Source organism: Diprion similis, chromosome 12 (genome assembly GCF_021155765.1).
Source record: "Diprion similis isolate iyDipSimi1 chromosome 12, iyDipSimi1.1, whole genome shotgun sequence".
Classification (NCBI taxonomy): domain Eukaryota; kingdom Metazoa; phylum Arthropoda; class Insecta; order Hymenoptera; family Diprionidae; genus Diprion; species Diprion similis.
The window spans coordinates 8,760,244-8,775,076 of record NC_060116.1 but is presented as its reverse complement, the minus strand read 5'-3'; the positions used below and the strand labels follow the sequence as shown (position 1 = coordinate 8,775,076).

The 14,833-nt window shown below is 37.7% G+C and overlaps 1 protein-coding gene across 5 annotated transcripts in view; it reads right to left on the bottom strand.

Annotated features, from left to right (window-relative positions):
* LOC124413290 (glycogen synthase kinase-3 beta) overlaps positions 1 to 14,833 on the bottom strand; it is a 30,995-nt gene that overhangs the window by 10,595 nt on the left and 5,567 nt on the right. For 2 of the 5 annotated variants that reach the window (XM_046893785.1, XM_046893788.1), the window contains exon 1: positions 1,576 to 2,153. The exons of 2 other annotated variants lie outside the window; for them this stretch is intronic. In XM_046893785.1, coding sequence (XP_046749741.1) covers positions 1,576 to 1,762 — 187 coding nt within the window. In that variant the 5' untranslated portion in view covers positions 1,763 to 2,153. Of the gene's footprint in view, positions 1 to 1,575; positions 2,154 to 14,833 lie in introns of those variants that run through there. One more of the 5 variants, XM_046893784.1, reaches the window with a different exon arrangement.

Here is a 14,833-nt window from a genome sequence, read left to right as displayed (position 1 = left end):
TGAAAATGATACTCGAAATCACTGTCAGTCGGTTGAAACCCATACAGAGACCTTTCTAAAAGGATCAGGTTTTTTTTTTGCACTCATATATTGTGGGCGTATACACGAGGACTGTTCTCAATTACAATTACGTTCTGACCTAAATTTGAATTTACAAAGAGAAAAGAGGTCAAGAAAATGTGGCCACTGCCAAATTGGCGTGGCGCATTCCAACCTTGAGGGGTGAAGAGAGAGAGAGAGAGAGAGAGAGAGAGAGAAGTATAAAGAATCGTCTTTTATTACCTGTATTACACGAGTTTTTGAAAAAATGTATAAACTTTTGCCTGCAAACATCACACACGTATGAACACGTAAATAGCATAGCATATGATATTGAAATGGTTAATTATTCTGGATAAATGAGGCCGCCATATTTGTCACGCGTAACCGCTGACCCAACTTATTCTTATATATGTATGTATATATATATAGCACACACACATATATGTACATGAGCTATTTTCTCCTATATGTACGTAATCTGAGTGAACACCTGCTGAGAGTTATGCGGTTTCGCACTGCTTCTAATAGCAAAAACCTATCACGATTCGCATCTAGGTATGTAGTATATATACGTAACGTTGTTACAATACTCGCGGGTACTTATTGCGTAGGAACGGCGCGGTTCGATAAATTAATGCATAAAATCAAATGAATATTCAGTTCGTACGAGGTGCTCAAGTTAAGCAAACGTCTCAGTTGCCAACGCGTATATTTATAAGTATATAGTTCGAACATTATGTACATCTACTCCAACAGCTACGTTTCACAAATATTCAACTAACGTTAAGACAAACAAGCTTAGAACATAAAAAAAGGGGGGAGTAAATGACAACCGAAGTAACTCGACTTGACTTTTGTGAAAGCAATAATTTTCGACTCGGGTAAACGTGGAAATTGGTCGACTACTATTTTTAAATAGATCACTTTGTGCTGGAAGCTTTTTTTTATTTCTAACTTGACTCTCAGTGCAGTCTTGACAGTTATTCTTCACAATAATTATGCAAAATTTGGATTTAATGGAAAAAAAAATTAATCAACTTTGTCAAAAATTATCCATAGCATTTATAATTTGTCGAGTTTCATTCATTTACGTACGACGAGAATATTAAGCAGCAATTAATGAAATTGGAGTACCGATATCTTGTCATCTCTGTGGAAGTTGTCTGTTTCATACACACCTATATTTATTTATCTACAATAAAACAAAACAATCGGCTTGAAATCTATCCGTCAAAATAAAAATTCGAATCCACCAGACAAATATATCGAGCACGCGATACGAGCACGTGGTTTGACGTATTAATTGTGTACGTCTACTAGGTATACTGAAATATTTCAAAAGCAGACAACAAATTTTCATTTTGTTTCTTTCCCTCACATGCAAGTGAAAGAGAGTCAAAGCTTCGCCGTAATTTCTTTCTTATTTTATATTCTGTTAAACAACTCGACGAACTATGATAATAATTTATTCTTCGAGTAAAAAATCCTACACGTTATAGCGCGTTATATATAGAGCGTGAAATAAAAACTTACGTTTTTTAGAACCGAGGTTTCGTAAAAATTTACAAATCTTCTTGTAAGCACTGTCAGTCTCCTTTTCGTTGAGTTCCAAAGTGCTTTTCGACGCTGGTTTATCGCGCCTTTGACCCGTCAGACAGAATTTTGGATAACGCCATTCTTGGCGCGGTTCTGACCAATTCAACGTGTTCGCAGGCGCCATTTATTCAATTGTTTGTTTGTTTGTTTTTTCAAAAACTTTTTATACGTATATCATTCAGTGTACTGGATCGTTCAACGTTTTAAGGAAGGTTGTACGATATTTTGCCAATATTCCTCTTCCCCCTTCGTTATAACTGGTTTGGTCACGCGTGTAACAAATATGCATACACACAGGCGGTGAAATTCAGTCACGAGTTAAAAAAAACGTGCAAATCGATCCTTAAATCTCCCGCAATCTCAGTCTGGATTTAATCATCGTAAGCCTGTAAGATCTCGAGTGATATCACAGAAACCTCGACGGATTAAACATGTGTAAACACAATATTTCGAAGCTGACGTACATTGTTATAGGAATTTAGAAAGCAAGAAAAGTATATATAAGGATTGGTTGTTGAAATTTGACTATACACCGTAATAGTTTTTCAATAATTTTTCTCCGTCTCGTCAATCTGTGATTTATACAACATTTATACTGCAACACGTGAGCGACACGGCTGTACGAGATTTTATTTTATGTTTTTTTTGTCCATCCCCATGCTACATCACAGTTCAATTTACTTGCCCGCGAACATTTGACGAATAATGTTTGTTCACGGTAAATATTTTGCCAGCGAGACGGCTCTATTTTTAGCGGTCTGCACGCAGGATATGAGCGATATCAGTTAGTACAAATAAAAAATTTCCGTCTTCTTCTTTTTGCTTTCCCGCAACTTTCGAGGTGTTTTATATGAGAGAATTACTAGCTTTAAAAATACGCTCAAATATTTATTTACCGTAAAACATATCAGCAATAAAAACGAGCCGCGGCGCCACTGGATTAAATCGCGTATAAAGAAAGAAGACAAAAAAATATTATAATCAAATGCATTAGATGTGATAATTTTTCCTCCTTCGATACCCGAGACTGTCGATTTCTATCAGTTTAGGATATATATATTATCATTTAGCATAGTCTCCGCGTTAAAAAACAAAGAGCCCCACTTTGATATTTAAAATTTATCGTTTCATTCCGCATATTGATATATGCTATTCGAAATCCACACACTTGGTCTGTGCACTTGCGACGACGCTATTATTGGACACGAGGACGACGAGACGGGGTTTAATAACACATGCGACACCACTCTCGATACGATATCCAAACAATATATTAATTTTATTCAACGCTATAGCGCGACGTGAGGATCAATAAATAATTCACCAGTAACGCAAGTCCCTCTTTCTGCTACTGCAGCGCGTTAGATGGTCAGAAATACACTGTAGTCAGGCACTGAATAACTGAAACACTGATTCAGTAATAATCACGGTATTTAAATAAGAGGGATATATATAAAAACGGAAAATTACAATAATGATAATTAAAATTGACGTTATGGAGTTGCGAAGAAGAGAAATGTTATACTTTACATTTCACGTTTCAATATTACTCGCGATAACGCGCACACACACAACACAGAGACACAGAATCTTATCGGCTTTCTTCCTTTCTTTTTACCCTCTCAACTCTTCGTTTCTTTTTTCACAATCTTCATATACGAACTATACAGACAATAGCGTGAATTATTTCATCAAGCAAAACACAAACGAGGATACGTTAAAAATGTATTTTCCTTCGCATTGCACAAATGTTGTGTAAACGACGTATAAGTTTGCGGTTAAACAAAGATCGAAATTTGCATAGATACGAATGAACGTATTTTTCCGCACAAACACCGCGAACGGTCAGTATCCCGATCAAAGTATATACATACATGCATACATACATAAAGATTTAAAGGCAATAATATCGTTAAAGAAAAGTAAGAAACTGTCGTCGCCGGGTTGAATAACTGTTCACATTTTTAGGTCAGTTCTGGGGGCGACCTGTACGCGGCCGTCTGTTCACCGATCTGATGATATAGCGACTGACGATGAGGGAAGAGGTTGGCTTAGGAGAGAGAAACAGAGAGAAAGAGAGGCGTTTCCAAACCGAGTGGGGAGGAATAGACCAACTCGTGTTAAACGTACGTTTGCTATACCCCGCGTACATGTACGATGATTGTACATAGATAAAAATAGCCACAAACCATGCGATTCGAAAAATTCCAAAACACACAACGCGGCATTCGCATCACTCTATACGTATAATAATAACAACAACAATAATAGTAATAGTAATATGGGGCATGTAGATGCGAAGAAAAATTCTTTCTTTGTCGGTAAAATATTTGTTTTCTTTACCAAACGTACGTAAATTTGTTGTTTTTTTTTTTATTCTATCCAATTTTATAATAAGTATTGTTAAAAAGTTTGTCGAGAAAAACAAAAAAACCAGTCGAGAATCACGTGTAGCAAAAATGGAAAATGTATAAACAGAGTATTGTTTTTTCATCATGTGAATAATGGTGAAAAATTTTCTGAAGACTATTGGAGTAAAAATCATTTCATTTTAGAATCGCGGACGAATATAATAACAATTAGAAAATTAGTAATACAAGACCGTGGATCAGGCGAGATATGCGAAGTGTGAGAAATACTTTTCCTCGACGCTTTACATAAACCGTGGTTACATGCAACATCTAGAAAGAAACAAGATTCTCAAGTATAATGGGCAGAAAAAGCTAACGTAGTATTACAAATAAAATTTTCGAAAACGTGTGAGTTAAACTCCTGATCCTCTCTCTCTCTCTTTCTCTCCGAGTGTAATTAATAATTCAACTGCACAGATTATAGTTAATATAACAATAAGTTAATAATAATAATAATAGCGAATGCTCTCGCAATGTTGCACTGTAGATTTATAATAAATACATGGGGGATCAGGAAATCAGCGCGTCGCGCAACGAAATTGGCAAGGAAGGAAAAAATATTCGGCAACTACCGATATATATCCTACGTCACGAGACACCTACGTCATCATTTCCATATCGCATCGTGCTGCGTATATATACATATATTATGTATGTACACACGTGTTGAATCTTTCGAAGAATCGCACATATAGGCATAATCACACTTGGCAATAACAATAATTGTGCGGTACGATCCGGAGAGGAGACAAAGAAACAAAGATTGACGCAAAGTCCGCGTAGGAAATTTGCGGAAAACTCGGATGACCGCATTACGTACGTACGCAAGTGTGTGTGTGTGTGTGTGTGTGTATATAATTGCACGCGACTGTTGTATACATATAGCTAACAACTCACTTCGCGGATTCCGCAAGGCAGAAATTAGAATCACGCATTGCGTGTTACTTTTTTGAAATTCTTCGAAACAGAGACGCTCGACAAATGTACGATATGCACGTGTACACGCGTATACACCCTCTGCAAACGACCGCGACGGCAGAAAAAATTTGAAACTCGCGGCTTTTGCCAAAAAGTTTCGACGTGCCAACCGTGAGAAAAATCTAAACATATAATAATATGTGTATTACATACTGACTGTAAAATATATAATACACTTTGAATTGTTGAAACCCGCCTGATTGTTGTCTCGGCACATTATACCTGATCAATTTAAACGCGTGTGTCAGTTTTTCCCTAAGCAATAGACATACTCGATTGCACGAAGAGTACTTACATATATAACGAGGAAATGACGCGTTGATAAATGCATCGGGATTCGGCGGATACGCCCGAGGGCGTAATATGAAATTATGCATGGAGCATGTATAATGTATAATGAATAGGAATTGAGACGCGAGTAAAATGTCTAATGAATATGATATCTTGCAAGTTATGAAGAGCCAGCATCTACAGAGCACATCGTGCAGCGTAATTCATCGGGAAGATGACGACGTTGAGTGGTGCTCGAAGAATTCCATTGTCGTCATTAGACTCTGGAGGTTTTAATTGGTCAGCGTGTTTATGTCTACTCAACTGTACGAAGTATTAAATGGACCTCGATTTTTTCGCGTATGTAATGGAATGTGTAATTGACGCCGAAGACGCGTTTCAGGAAGTTTGAACAACAACTTTTACACGCTGCGACATCCTGTATTAGTAACTATCCATGTAGCCAAGTTTTTTTTTTTTTTTTTTTGCATGAGATTGAAGTTGGTAAGGTTATACCTATTTCGGACCATTAGGATTGCCTGAAATTCGGGCTGGGGTTGAAGTTCTAAATTTGGAAAGTTTCGAAAGCGTCTAATGCCGAATTATTTGGTGGCGAAACTTGAAGTAAAGAAATCAAATTCTTAGGAAACAGGGAAGTTTCGAAGGGTCAGAAAGCCGACGGCCCGTTGTACTGAAATGTAGGGATCGGAAAATTCAAGTTAAGATGGAGCAAAGTTCCGAAAAGTAAAGTTTCAAGGAAGCAAAATTTTGAAAAATAAACTTTCGATAGAGCAGAATTTCGGAAACCAGAATATACTCACAAAGCGTCACTTACTCAACGAGTGGGTGTAAAAAATCAGAAAAACCGAATGACCAGGATTCCAAACGTAAAAATACCGAAAATCTTAAACAAAGAAAAATCAAAGTGGTGAAATTTCGCTAAGGTAGAAATTCACAGAACTGAAAATCTTCGATCATTCAGAAATTTGATGTTTCAGATTTGAAAATTTTCTTATTTTCGCCCTTTCGAAACTTTGAGCGTCGGTTTCTGGACCATTAAAAACTTTTGTTACGTCCGGCGTCCCGCCACACGTCTCCTCCACCTTCCTCGACACCTCTCGCCTCTACCTGCCATTCCCATCGTAATGCTACACTCCATATCTTGTCCTCCTATTTCCATCTTGCCTTACGCCACTCGTTATCGTCCTTACCTTGCTATTTCTATTCCCCTCTACCCTGGATCCTCGCTCCTTTTCTCACGCCGAAGATGCACTCGGATCCCAACGCTTTAACCTTCAACATCTAGCTCCAACTCCTGTTCCCCAAAAAGTGACTTCACCTACTCCCCAACGACTTCGCCGCTTATTTCACCCCATTTCCAAATCTCAATAAAAGTTCATTCCTTATCAAAGATAACCCTCCTCTAATTATTATTCTTCCCACTTCCATTCCCTGAACGAGGACAGTGACGAGATCGGACCAAAAAGGGCACTCGGATCAACATCTCGGGTGGGTACAAGGACTACCGTCCCTCTGTACCGTAACACTTTCATGTTTCGTCAAAGTTTGATAGCTTTACTCAAAATTTCACCGGTAAAAATATTCGGAATTTGGCGCTTTCGGAACGCATTAAATTCGGAATTTTAACACCGCCCCTGAAATTCGTCTAGCAAATCCCATAATAAAAAGAAAACATTGACATTTTGATAAGACAATTTCTTGAAAATCATTCCAAAATTACACAGCAATATATTTTTACTACCCGATGTTTCTTCGCGTTAACGTTGCTACCATCAGCCTTGTAAAATCCCCCCCCCCCCCCCTCCCCCCCCCCTGCAATCTTTCGAACGACGATTACAACGGCGAAAATTTTAAAGGGGTTCGTTAACACTAGCAATAAATTGAAAATCTAGTTTAACTTACTACCCAATTATTGCCATGCATGCGCGCAAATCGTCGTCTGGCCTGCATCCAGGTCTCAGTGATGTGCCTGCAATGCACACAGGCATTAAGAGAACCGCAAAGTAAGACAAGCGATTAATTGGCTAGGCTAAATTTGTCGGAAAGAAGGAGATTTCCGTACCACCGTTATATATTTACTATTATTACAGTTGCGGGCTCGATAATGAATTCGCGTAGTACGCACGTTGCATGCATATATGTATAATATAATGACGAGATAGGTTAAAGTTGTTAACGTTAGCATAACAAAACATTGGAAAGAAATTCACGATTTTCAAGTTTCCAAAGCCTTTAAAGAAACTTGTATATTTCCATATATGAATGTGTCTGATTTTATTACAGTTTCCTCAATTTCCGACAATTCAAAATACGCGAAATAACAGTTTTCTCCGAACACAGTAAATCGTCACGCAGTAACGTTACTACTTTCAGCATGTTACATATATAACGATATGTCGTTTAAATGTCGTATAATTATATTTACTACACGCGGTTATCCTGTTTACGCGCAAGTTCGCCGAACGCGAGGTCTTTATCGTCTATGGAGAATTCATCGCGTTTTTACCCCCCGCCCCTTTGCGAGGAATTTAAGAGCTACCACTGCACCGACGACAACGACACGGTAGCTTGTGGACCTTGAATAAGGCAAGTGTGCAGGAAGAGAACGGGGTCGACTGACCACTGAGCCATTATCTCGCATCCGTTAAAACGCGTTTCAATTACACATTTTTATTTATACGATATTTACTATCTTCTTCTCTTCTTCAATCTTCCGAGTCTCTTCTGTTTCTTGATAACGTGAAACGCTCGAAAGACGATAAAAACGGTTCCCGACCTGGCAGAGAAAACCATTTCCAACACCGAGAAAAAAAAGTCATTGAATCGATTAAACATATGGTCACATGCAGCGAAGTAAATATTTATAACTCTCAATTCAAGATCGATGGATCCAAAAAAATGTTCAGTTGATTCAACTAAATTTTCTTAGACCAATAAAAGTATTTCGTTGAATTAAGTAAGTATATTGCGTACGCCGCATCTGGTTTAACAAAACGAATATCACTTTACTCAAATAATCCTTTCTCTCCATGAACGAATTAAAAGATATCAGATGAGAACTTCTTTGTACAATTTTATACGCAGCATTATGTCATTTCGACGCTCTTCTCAAACCGTGCATTATAATGCTTGACGTGACACGAAGTCGTTGTCGGTGTAACGCGGTATGCACACACACACACACACACACACGCACCTATAACATCCGCAGCAATAAGTAAGCACCCAGCTGTGCCCTGTACGTTATATACGTATATGAGGACCTATGACGTATCGTCAGTCGACTTGAACGGTCAGTCACGACAAACATATGTATATATATATACGTGTACGATGTACATAAACGTATACATATACATACTAACGTGACACGTGCGTTACATACAGTTACGCAAAGCTCAAATTTTTAACAAGTTGCGTAACGAGAAACAAATTTTAAGCATCTAATACGTGTTACACGGATACCGAGCGAAAAGTTACAGGGAATAAAATTGTATTCGTTAAAATAAAATCAATGAGTTGCATTTAAAAGACTAGAGTATGAATTTGGAGATGCGTGTTGGTTAAAAATAAAAGTAAGAAAAACAGAAAAAATAAACATTTTTTGGAATCTGGAGCACCGAACGATGATCAATTCCATGACGCATACGGTTTCGACGAGAGGTGAGAAGAAAAAAATGCGGTCAATCGGCGATATAATTTGATTCGATGTTACAAAATCAGGCCTGGTGGTCAAGGCTATGAAAGCTGTAGGCGCAACGCGTATTTTAAAATCAATATGTACGTTGCGCGGGTGGCGAAAAACGGAATCATTTTTTATTTTCATTTTAAACTTATTCATTTTCATCTTCATCTCTGTAGTTGGAGAGAGAGAGAGAGAGAGAGAGAGAGAGAGAGAGAGAGAGAGAGAGAGAGAGAGAGAGAGAGAAAAAAAAAAAACATAGAAAAAACCAACAACAGAAAATACACGAAGAAAAAAATTCCGCGGCAGGAATTTTTTTTTTTTCTACACAGGAGGGTGATTTATACGTCCGTAAACTGAGAAATTTGAAGGATAACGAAGGGGTTGTAAAAAATTAAATTACTCATGTGTATACAATAACGCGATAGAGAGCAAAAATTCCTTCCTATTTTAAGACCATTGTAACAAAGAGCGTGCTCCCCCCCCCCCCCCCGCGTCCTCTTCTTTCTCGTTTGGCGTGGAAATATTATAATTTCGAAAAGACACGCGACTGGATGGAGGGGAAGGCTCGGTGACACGTGATTCAAGGGGCGACGGTACGTGTGGATTTCGCATTAGGATGAACAACGTTTGTAACAAGAACGATTATCGTATTCTCGGAGAGAAATGTAATAATAAAATTAGAACTAACAAAAAGATTATTGCGAAGTGTTTATGCACATCTCGTACAACGAAATAAGACGACGAGTGATTCGTTTGAGTTCTAGGATCTTATAACTCGTTGCAGATTCCACGTTTCAAAGAATTCTATTTCAAGTGATTTTCACCTCAATATATACTCGGCTTGCCCGGAAGTATATCAAGACTGTCGGTGTGTAACTAACTAAAACCCGACCTGGAAACGCACCGCAACCAATCTCAGGTTTCGAAAAATTTCTTCGTCATCGTCCTTGTCATTGGCGTTAGTTTCACGAACATGGCGGAAGAAAAGATTATCACATAGATAAGATATACACAGATTATCGTCGAGTGTCTAAAACAATTAACGTCACTTGGTCAGTGTTTTTACCAGTCTAAGCAACGTGTATTATTTGCCAAACTTATTTGCTCGTGCAAATGCCCATTAAACTTAATACACATAAACGCGAATATTATAAACATATTTGTGCTATAGATCACGGGGCAGTTGTTTATTCATCCAGAATCGTGAATGAAAATTGTCAATACGATCTGCAGAATAAAAATGTTGGCAATTTTCTGCAAATCAAGATGAGCACAAAGTTGTGGGAAAATTAGTGGATCGCAAAAATATTCATCATATCGTTCGCGTGTGTCGAATTAATTAAGGTGCTGTGGGTCGTGATATGAGAAAATGTTGAAATTAGGTATAAAGAGGGGCGATTTTAATTAGAGATTTTCTCCGCCACTTTTTCTTTCTCTCACTCAGAGGTGTGCGGAGGGTAGAAAGTATGGGAAGGAGGCCCGACGAGATGAGTCAAAGAACAAAGAATTATAGTTGAAAAATATCGAAGAATATTTCCGATATATCGAAATTTCAAAGATGCGTAAATAAAACAACGAAATCTAAAGCTACTGATTATCAGTCATTCCAATCAGCGAGACTCTCAAAAATCGAGATTTCGAACAATTCATCTTTCGTTATCTTATTTTCGCATGTTTGAAATATCGATATCTCAGCAATTCGATTATCCTCTGCGGTTATAGATACTGATGTGTAGTGAACAATTATAAAAATATAGCAAATAGTGTAATTATGAGACACATGATGATGCGGGAAGAATCCGAACACACGGCAAACTAAAAGCAACACAGCAGCCGTGACAAAATGTTCATTTGTAGATAATTCCTTCTCCGAATTAAGCGAGAGATAGGAGTTGAGAAGAGCGAGAAGAAGGATCGGTCCCCTCGCTAGGTAGTAGTTAGGTACACATCATACTTCTCGAAGAAAACGATAATTCTCCATCGAGTGAATAACGAGTAAAAAATGGCGATAGAAGCACTGCTAATAATAGAACGAAACCAGTTGTTCCCCCCGGGGCAATACGCGCCAAGAAAATAACGCGCGTATACAGACATCCCAGCCCACGTTTGAACCCACAGAGGGAGTATATGTGCGTATATGATATACCTCGCCTCTATAACCTCGACCAGGATACACGCGTTTATACCGTACGGATTCTGTTTGAGCGGCTGCTCTACCTCAATCCCGTAAGCAGGTGCTCGTGTGTGATGATTGTGCAATAAAAGGGGGTTGAACATTGACGACGGAGGGACGATTAAGATGCACGATGGTAAATGGGAGAAACGGGGGCGGGTGAAGGGGGTTGAGGGGGGGGGGGGGGGGGGGGGGTCGTATAACAGGCTTTGCCAGCAAGCCTTTGCCGGTGTATTATTGGGCGAATACGTCACATTCCTCTCGCGTTAGGTTTAAATCTCTCCTCACGTTTTATCCTTTCGCCCGTCACGAAAAGTTACTCATTTCTCATTCTTCGTTATTGTTTTTATCGGTCTTTGATTTACCTAGTTTTTTAACTTCTTTCGCATTCGTTCGCGCAGCGACGCTCTTCAAGTCTGGATCTTGATTTTAATTGGTATTAAACGAGTAGTAAAACGAAAAGATTGTTTGCGTAGGGAATCTATGTATGTTTTTAAATTATATATATATATATATATACTTGTGCTTTGGATTAGACGATTTAAGAAGTTTAATCGTCATATCCTATGTGATTGCAATTTCGAAAATGGTGTAACTATTGATTGCATTATATATACTTGTTGACAAATCGACTCATCGTCTCAATAAAGAATATGATAAAAGGTGGGAAATAATTGAACGGATATAATGATCATGTTGGTGCATTTCTTTCGGTAAAAAAATTGCAGAGAGACAGAGAAAGCCTGCATCAGGCACATTGCGGCGCGATAAAAGTAGCGCCCGTCCACAAGACTTACTCCTTACTTTCAAGTTTGTCCGTCTGCTGCTGTATAGGATTCAAATTGCTTTGTTTTATTTATAAATCCTCTTCAACGTCGAGGTAGGTTATACGTGTGTGTATAAGTATAACGTATGACTGACAATGAGTGAAGAACTTTGTGCCGCATAGCGATCCGTGATGCATTCCTCTCTCGTCGTGGTATAATTTTTTTTATTCTTCTTCCTCTCGTTATCCCTCTTACAATTTCGTCGTTTCAATTTCTTCTGTTATTCATTCTCACAACCGTGATATGATGATGATTATGATGATGATGATGATGATTGTAGATAATATTATTTTGTAAGTTTTGCACACCTCTTTGCATGGTGAGAATTTAATATGCGAAATAGTGACTCGCTGACTGCACATATAAATAATCAGGAAATCGAGGCGGTATTTGAATATATAAATTCCGTCTTTTGCTCCCGTCTCTGTCTCCCTCTTTAAATTTCTTAGCCTCTATAGAATCTCATCGCGTCTGTTTGAATTCTTTCTTTCGTTCTCTTCATTCATCGAACGACAAACACAAAGCCTGCGCGTCGATATTAATTTATATAAGATAAAAGTCGGACGAGAAAAAACTCGAGGATATATGCGATGAAATACACAAGCGTATACTTACCTCTACTACATTACTTTGTGTTTGTACACATGTAAGCGTGGCAAGTGTTATAATGTTATAAGGTCAGCTGTAATAACGGAAAACTGCGTAGGTGAAAAGATGACGGTCGTGAAAAATAGATTTGCCTATTTTTAATACGGTCTGCGTTATTTTCAGGACGACAAATTTGAACGTCGACGATCGTTAGGTAGTTATATACCTATAACGTGTGCGCGTAAGCAGGTAATCCGAGGGGTGACGTCATCCGTGACAAACTTGCAGTTTTCGCGCCAAAACCACTCCAGCGAATTGGTCGAGGATTTCCCTTGTCATGCGGTATATAAATACACATATTTATTATTCCAATTGCTACATTCACATCACGATTTTGCATAATTTAGCACCGTTTAATAACAATTATAATAACTATTAACGAGAGCGTTGTCGGATAGCTGCGTGACAAGGTATGTAATGTAATAATTTGTGCGAAAATATAAGATGTGAAAAAGGTCTTTTATCGTTTGCGAATAAAATTGTGAAAAGTTCGGAAATTTTAATTGCCAATTAATGCACGTGTCATTATAAATTATACCTGCAGACGAAGATAATGCCTAAAAATTTTATTGTTATATATATAGACGCGTTTTGCTTGCAGCCACGTTTCTCAACCTGCCCACGGTTCTATAAGAAGAAATATAACAAATAAAATAATAAATAGATGAAATTCTGGTCACTGTATATTCTGTAAGTACGCAAGATCGACAGACAACAACAAGCTTGTTGAAAGAAATGTAAACGAAGAAAATGTATTCTTTATGCTTTTGAGAAAATAAGTCCTGCAGTTGTGAGGCTCTGAAATACAAGATGGTGTTTCATCTACACCGCGGTACCTACGACATTTGATTTCCTTCCTTCCTTTCGTCCTTCCCTTTTCTTTTTCAATAACCGATGTTATAGAATTATTTGCGGCAAATTTGATTGACTGGAAATCGAAGCGGCGTCTTGCAGGAATATATTTTATGTACATATATAGACCCGACATGTTTACAGAAACTATGTTATATAGTATCATACGTATAGTATACCTACACTATTCAATCGATAGCCTGCTCGTAGTTTAGATTGAGAAAATGATTGTATCGTTAAAATCAAATTGGAGTATAATAATAAAACAACGTTACATTTATATAGCGGATGAGTAAAATGAAATGTCTAATAATACCTATACATATATAGGTTACGTGGCATAAAACGAACGTTATTCATTCATGTGCGAGTGAAAACGTTACGACGCTTTTATGATATCGCAATGAATAACAGAGCGAAGAAGAAGGAACGTCGGAGAAGAAGATACGTATTAAAAAATTAACAAGCAAAGTGATGCAATCGTATAAATTTTTTTTTTCTTATATTATAATAATCATCATTCGCAGGAATAAAATTCCTGCATTCTGTATAATTGGTATTGCAGTGACACGTCGTATCGGAGCTGGATATTACAGACGAGTATGAGAATTCGTTAAATATATTTCCATCGGTCCAATGAAAATGGTATATCGACCCGGTTAGACGTACTACCTCCGCTAAAAACGTTCGACGTGCCACCAACTTTCGCCAAAGGGTTTCGCGATGATGTGACGATATATAATTTCGCACGTAAGGATTCCTGTACTTCTTTGTTTTCAGTATATGTACACAAATAAGCACATACAAGCCGATGATGTGTATGGTAGCGTTTATGCATAGACATATACGTGGAAATACACGGAAAAAAAAAATTAATATTTCAATCGGACAACTGATACGCGTCACGCGTTATAGAATTTTCTAAACGCGTTTGTACCTTCTCGTCGCGCAGAGAATCTTTCCTGCATGAATAAAAAATTTCAGAGGTAAAAAATGAGTGATAAAAAGTTACGTAACACGTGCATACTGTCATTTTAAATTTATCCATATTTAGTAGCGTACAAGAATTTGCTTTTGTTAAAATTGGGAGTAAGAGTATATTTAGAAGTATGAAAAAAAAAGAAAAGAAAAAGGTAGGCAAGTAAATAAAGAAATACAGAGACATGCAGGGTTTTAAAAATGAAAAAGAAAGAGGGAAAGAAAAATCAAAGAAAGAATAAATTTTCTATTTTCTAACCAGTGTTTACGATAACAAGAGACATGTGTTCAACATCTGTGTGTGTCGCAATCTCGGGGTGCAATCCTAAAAATAGAGGCATAGTATCATAGG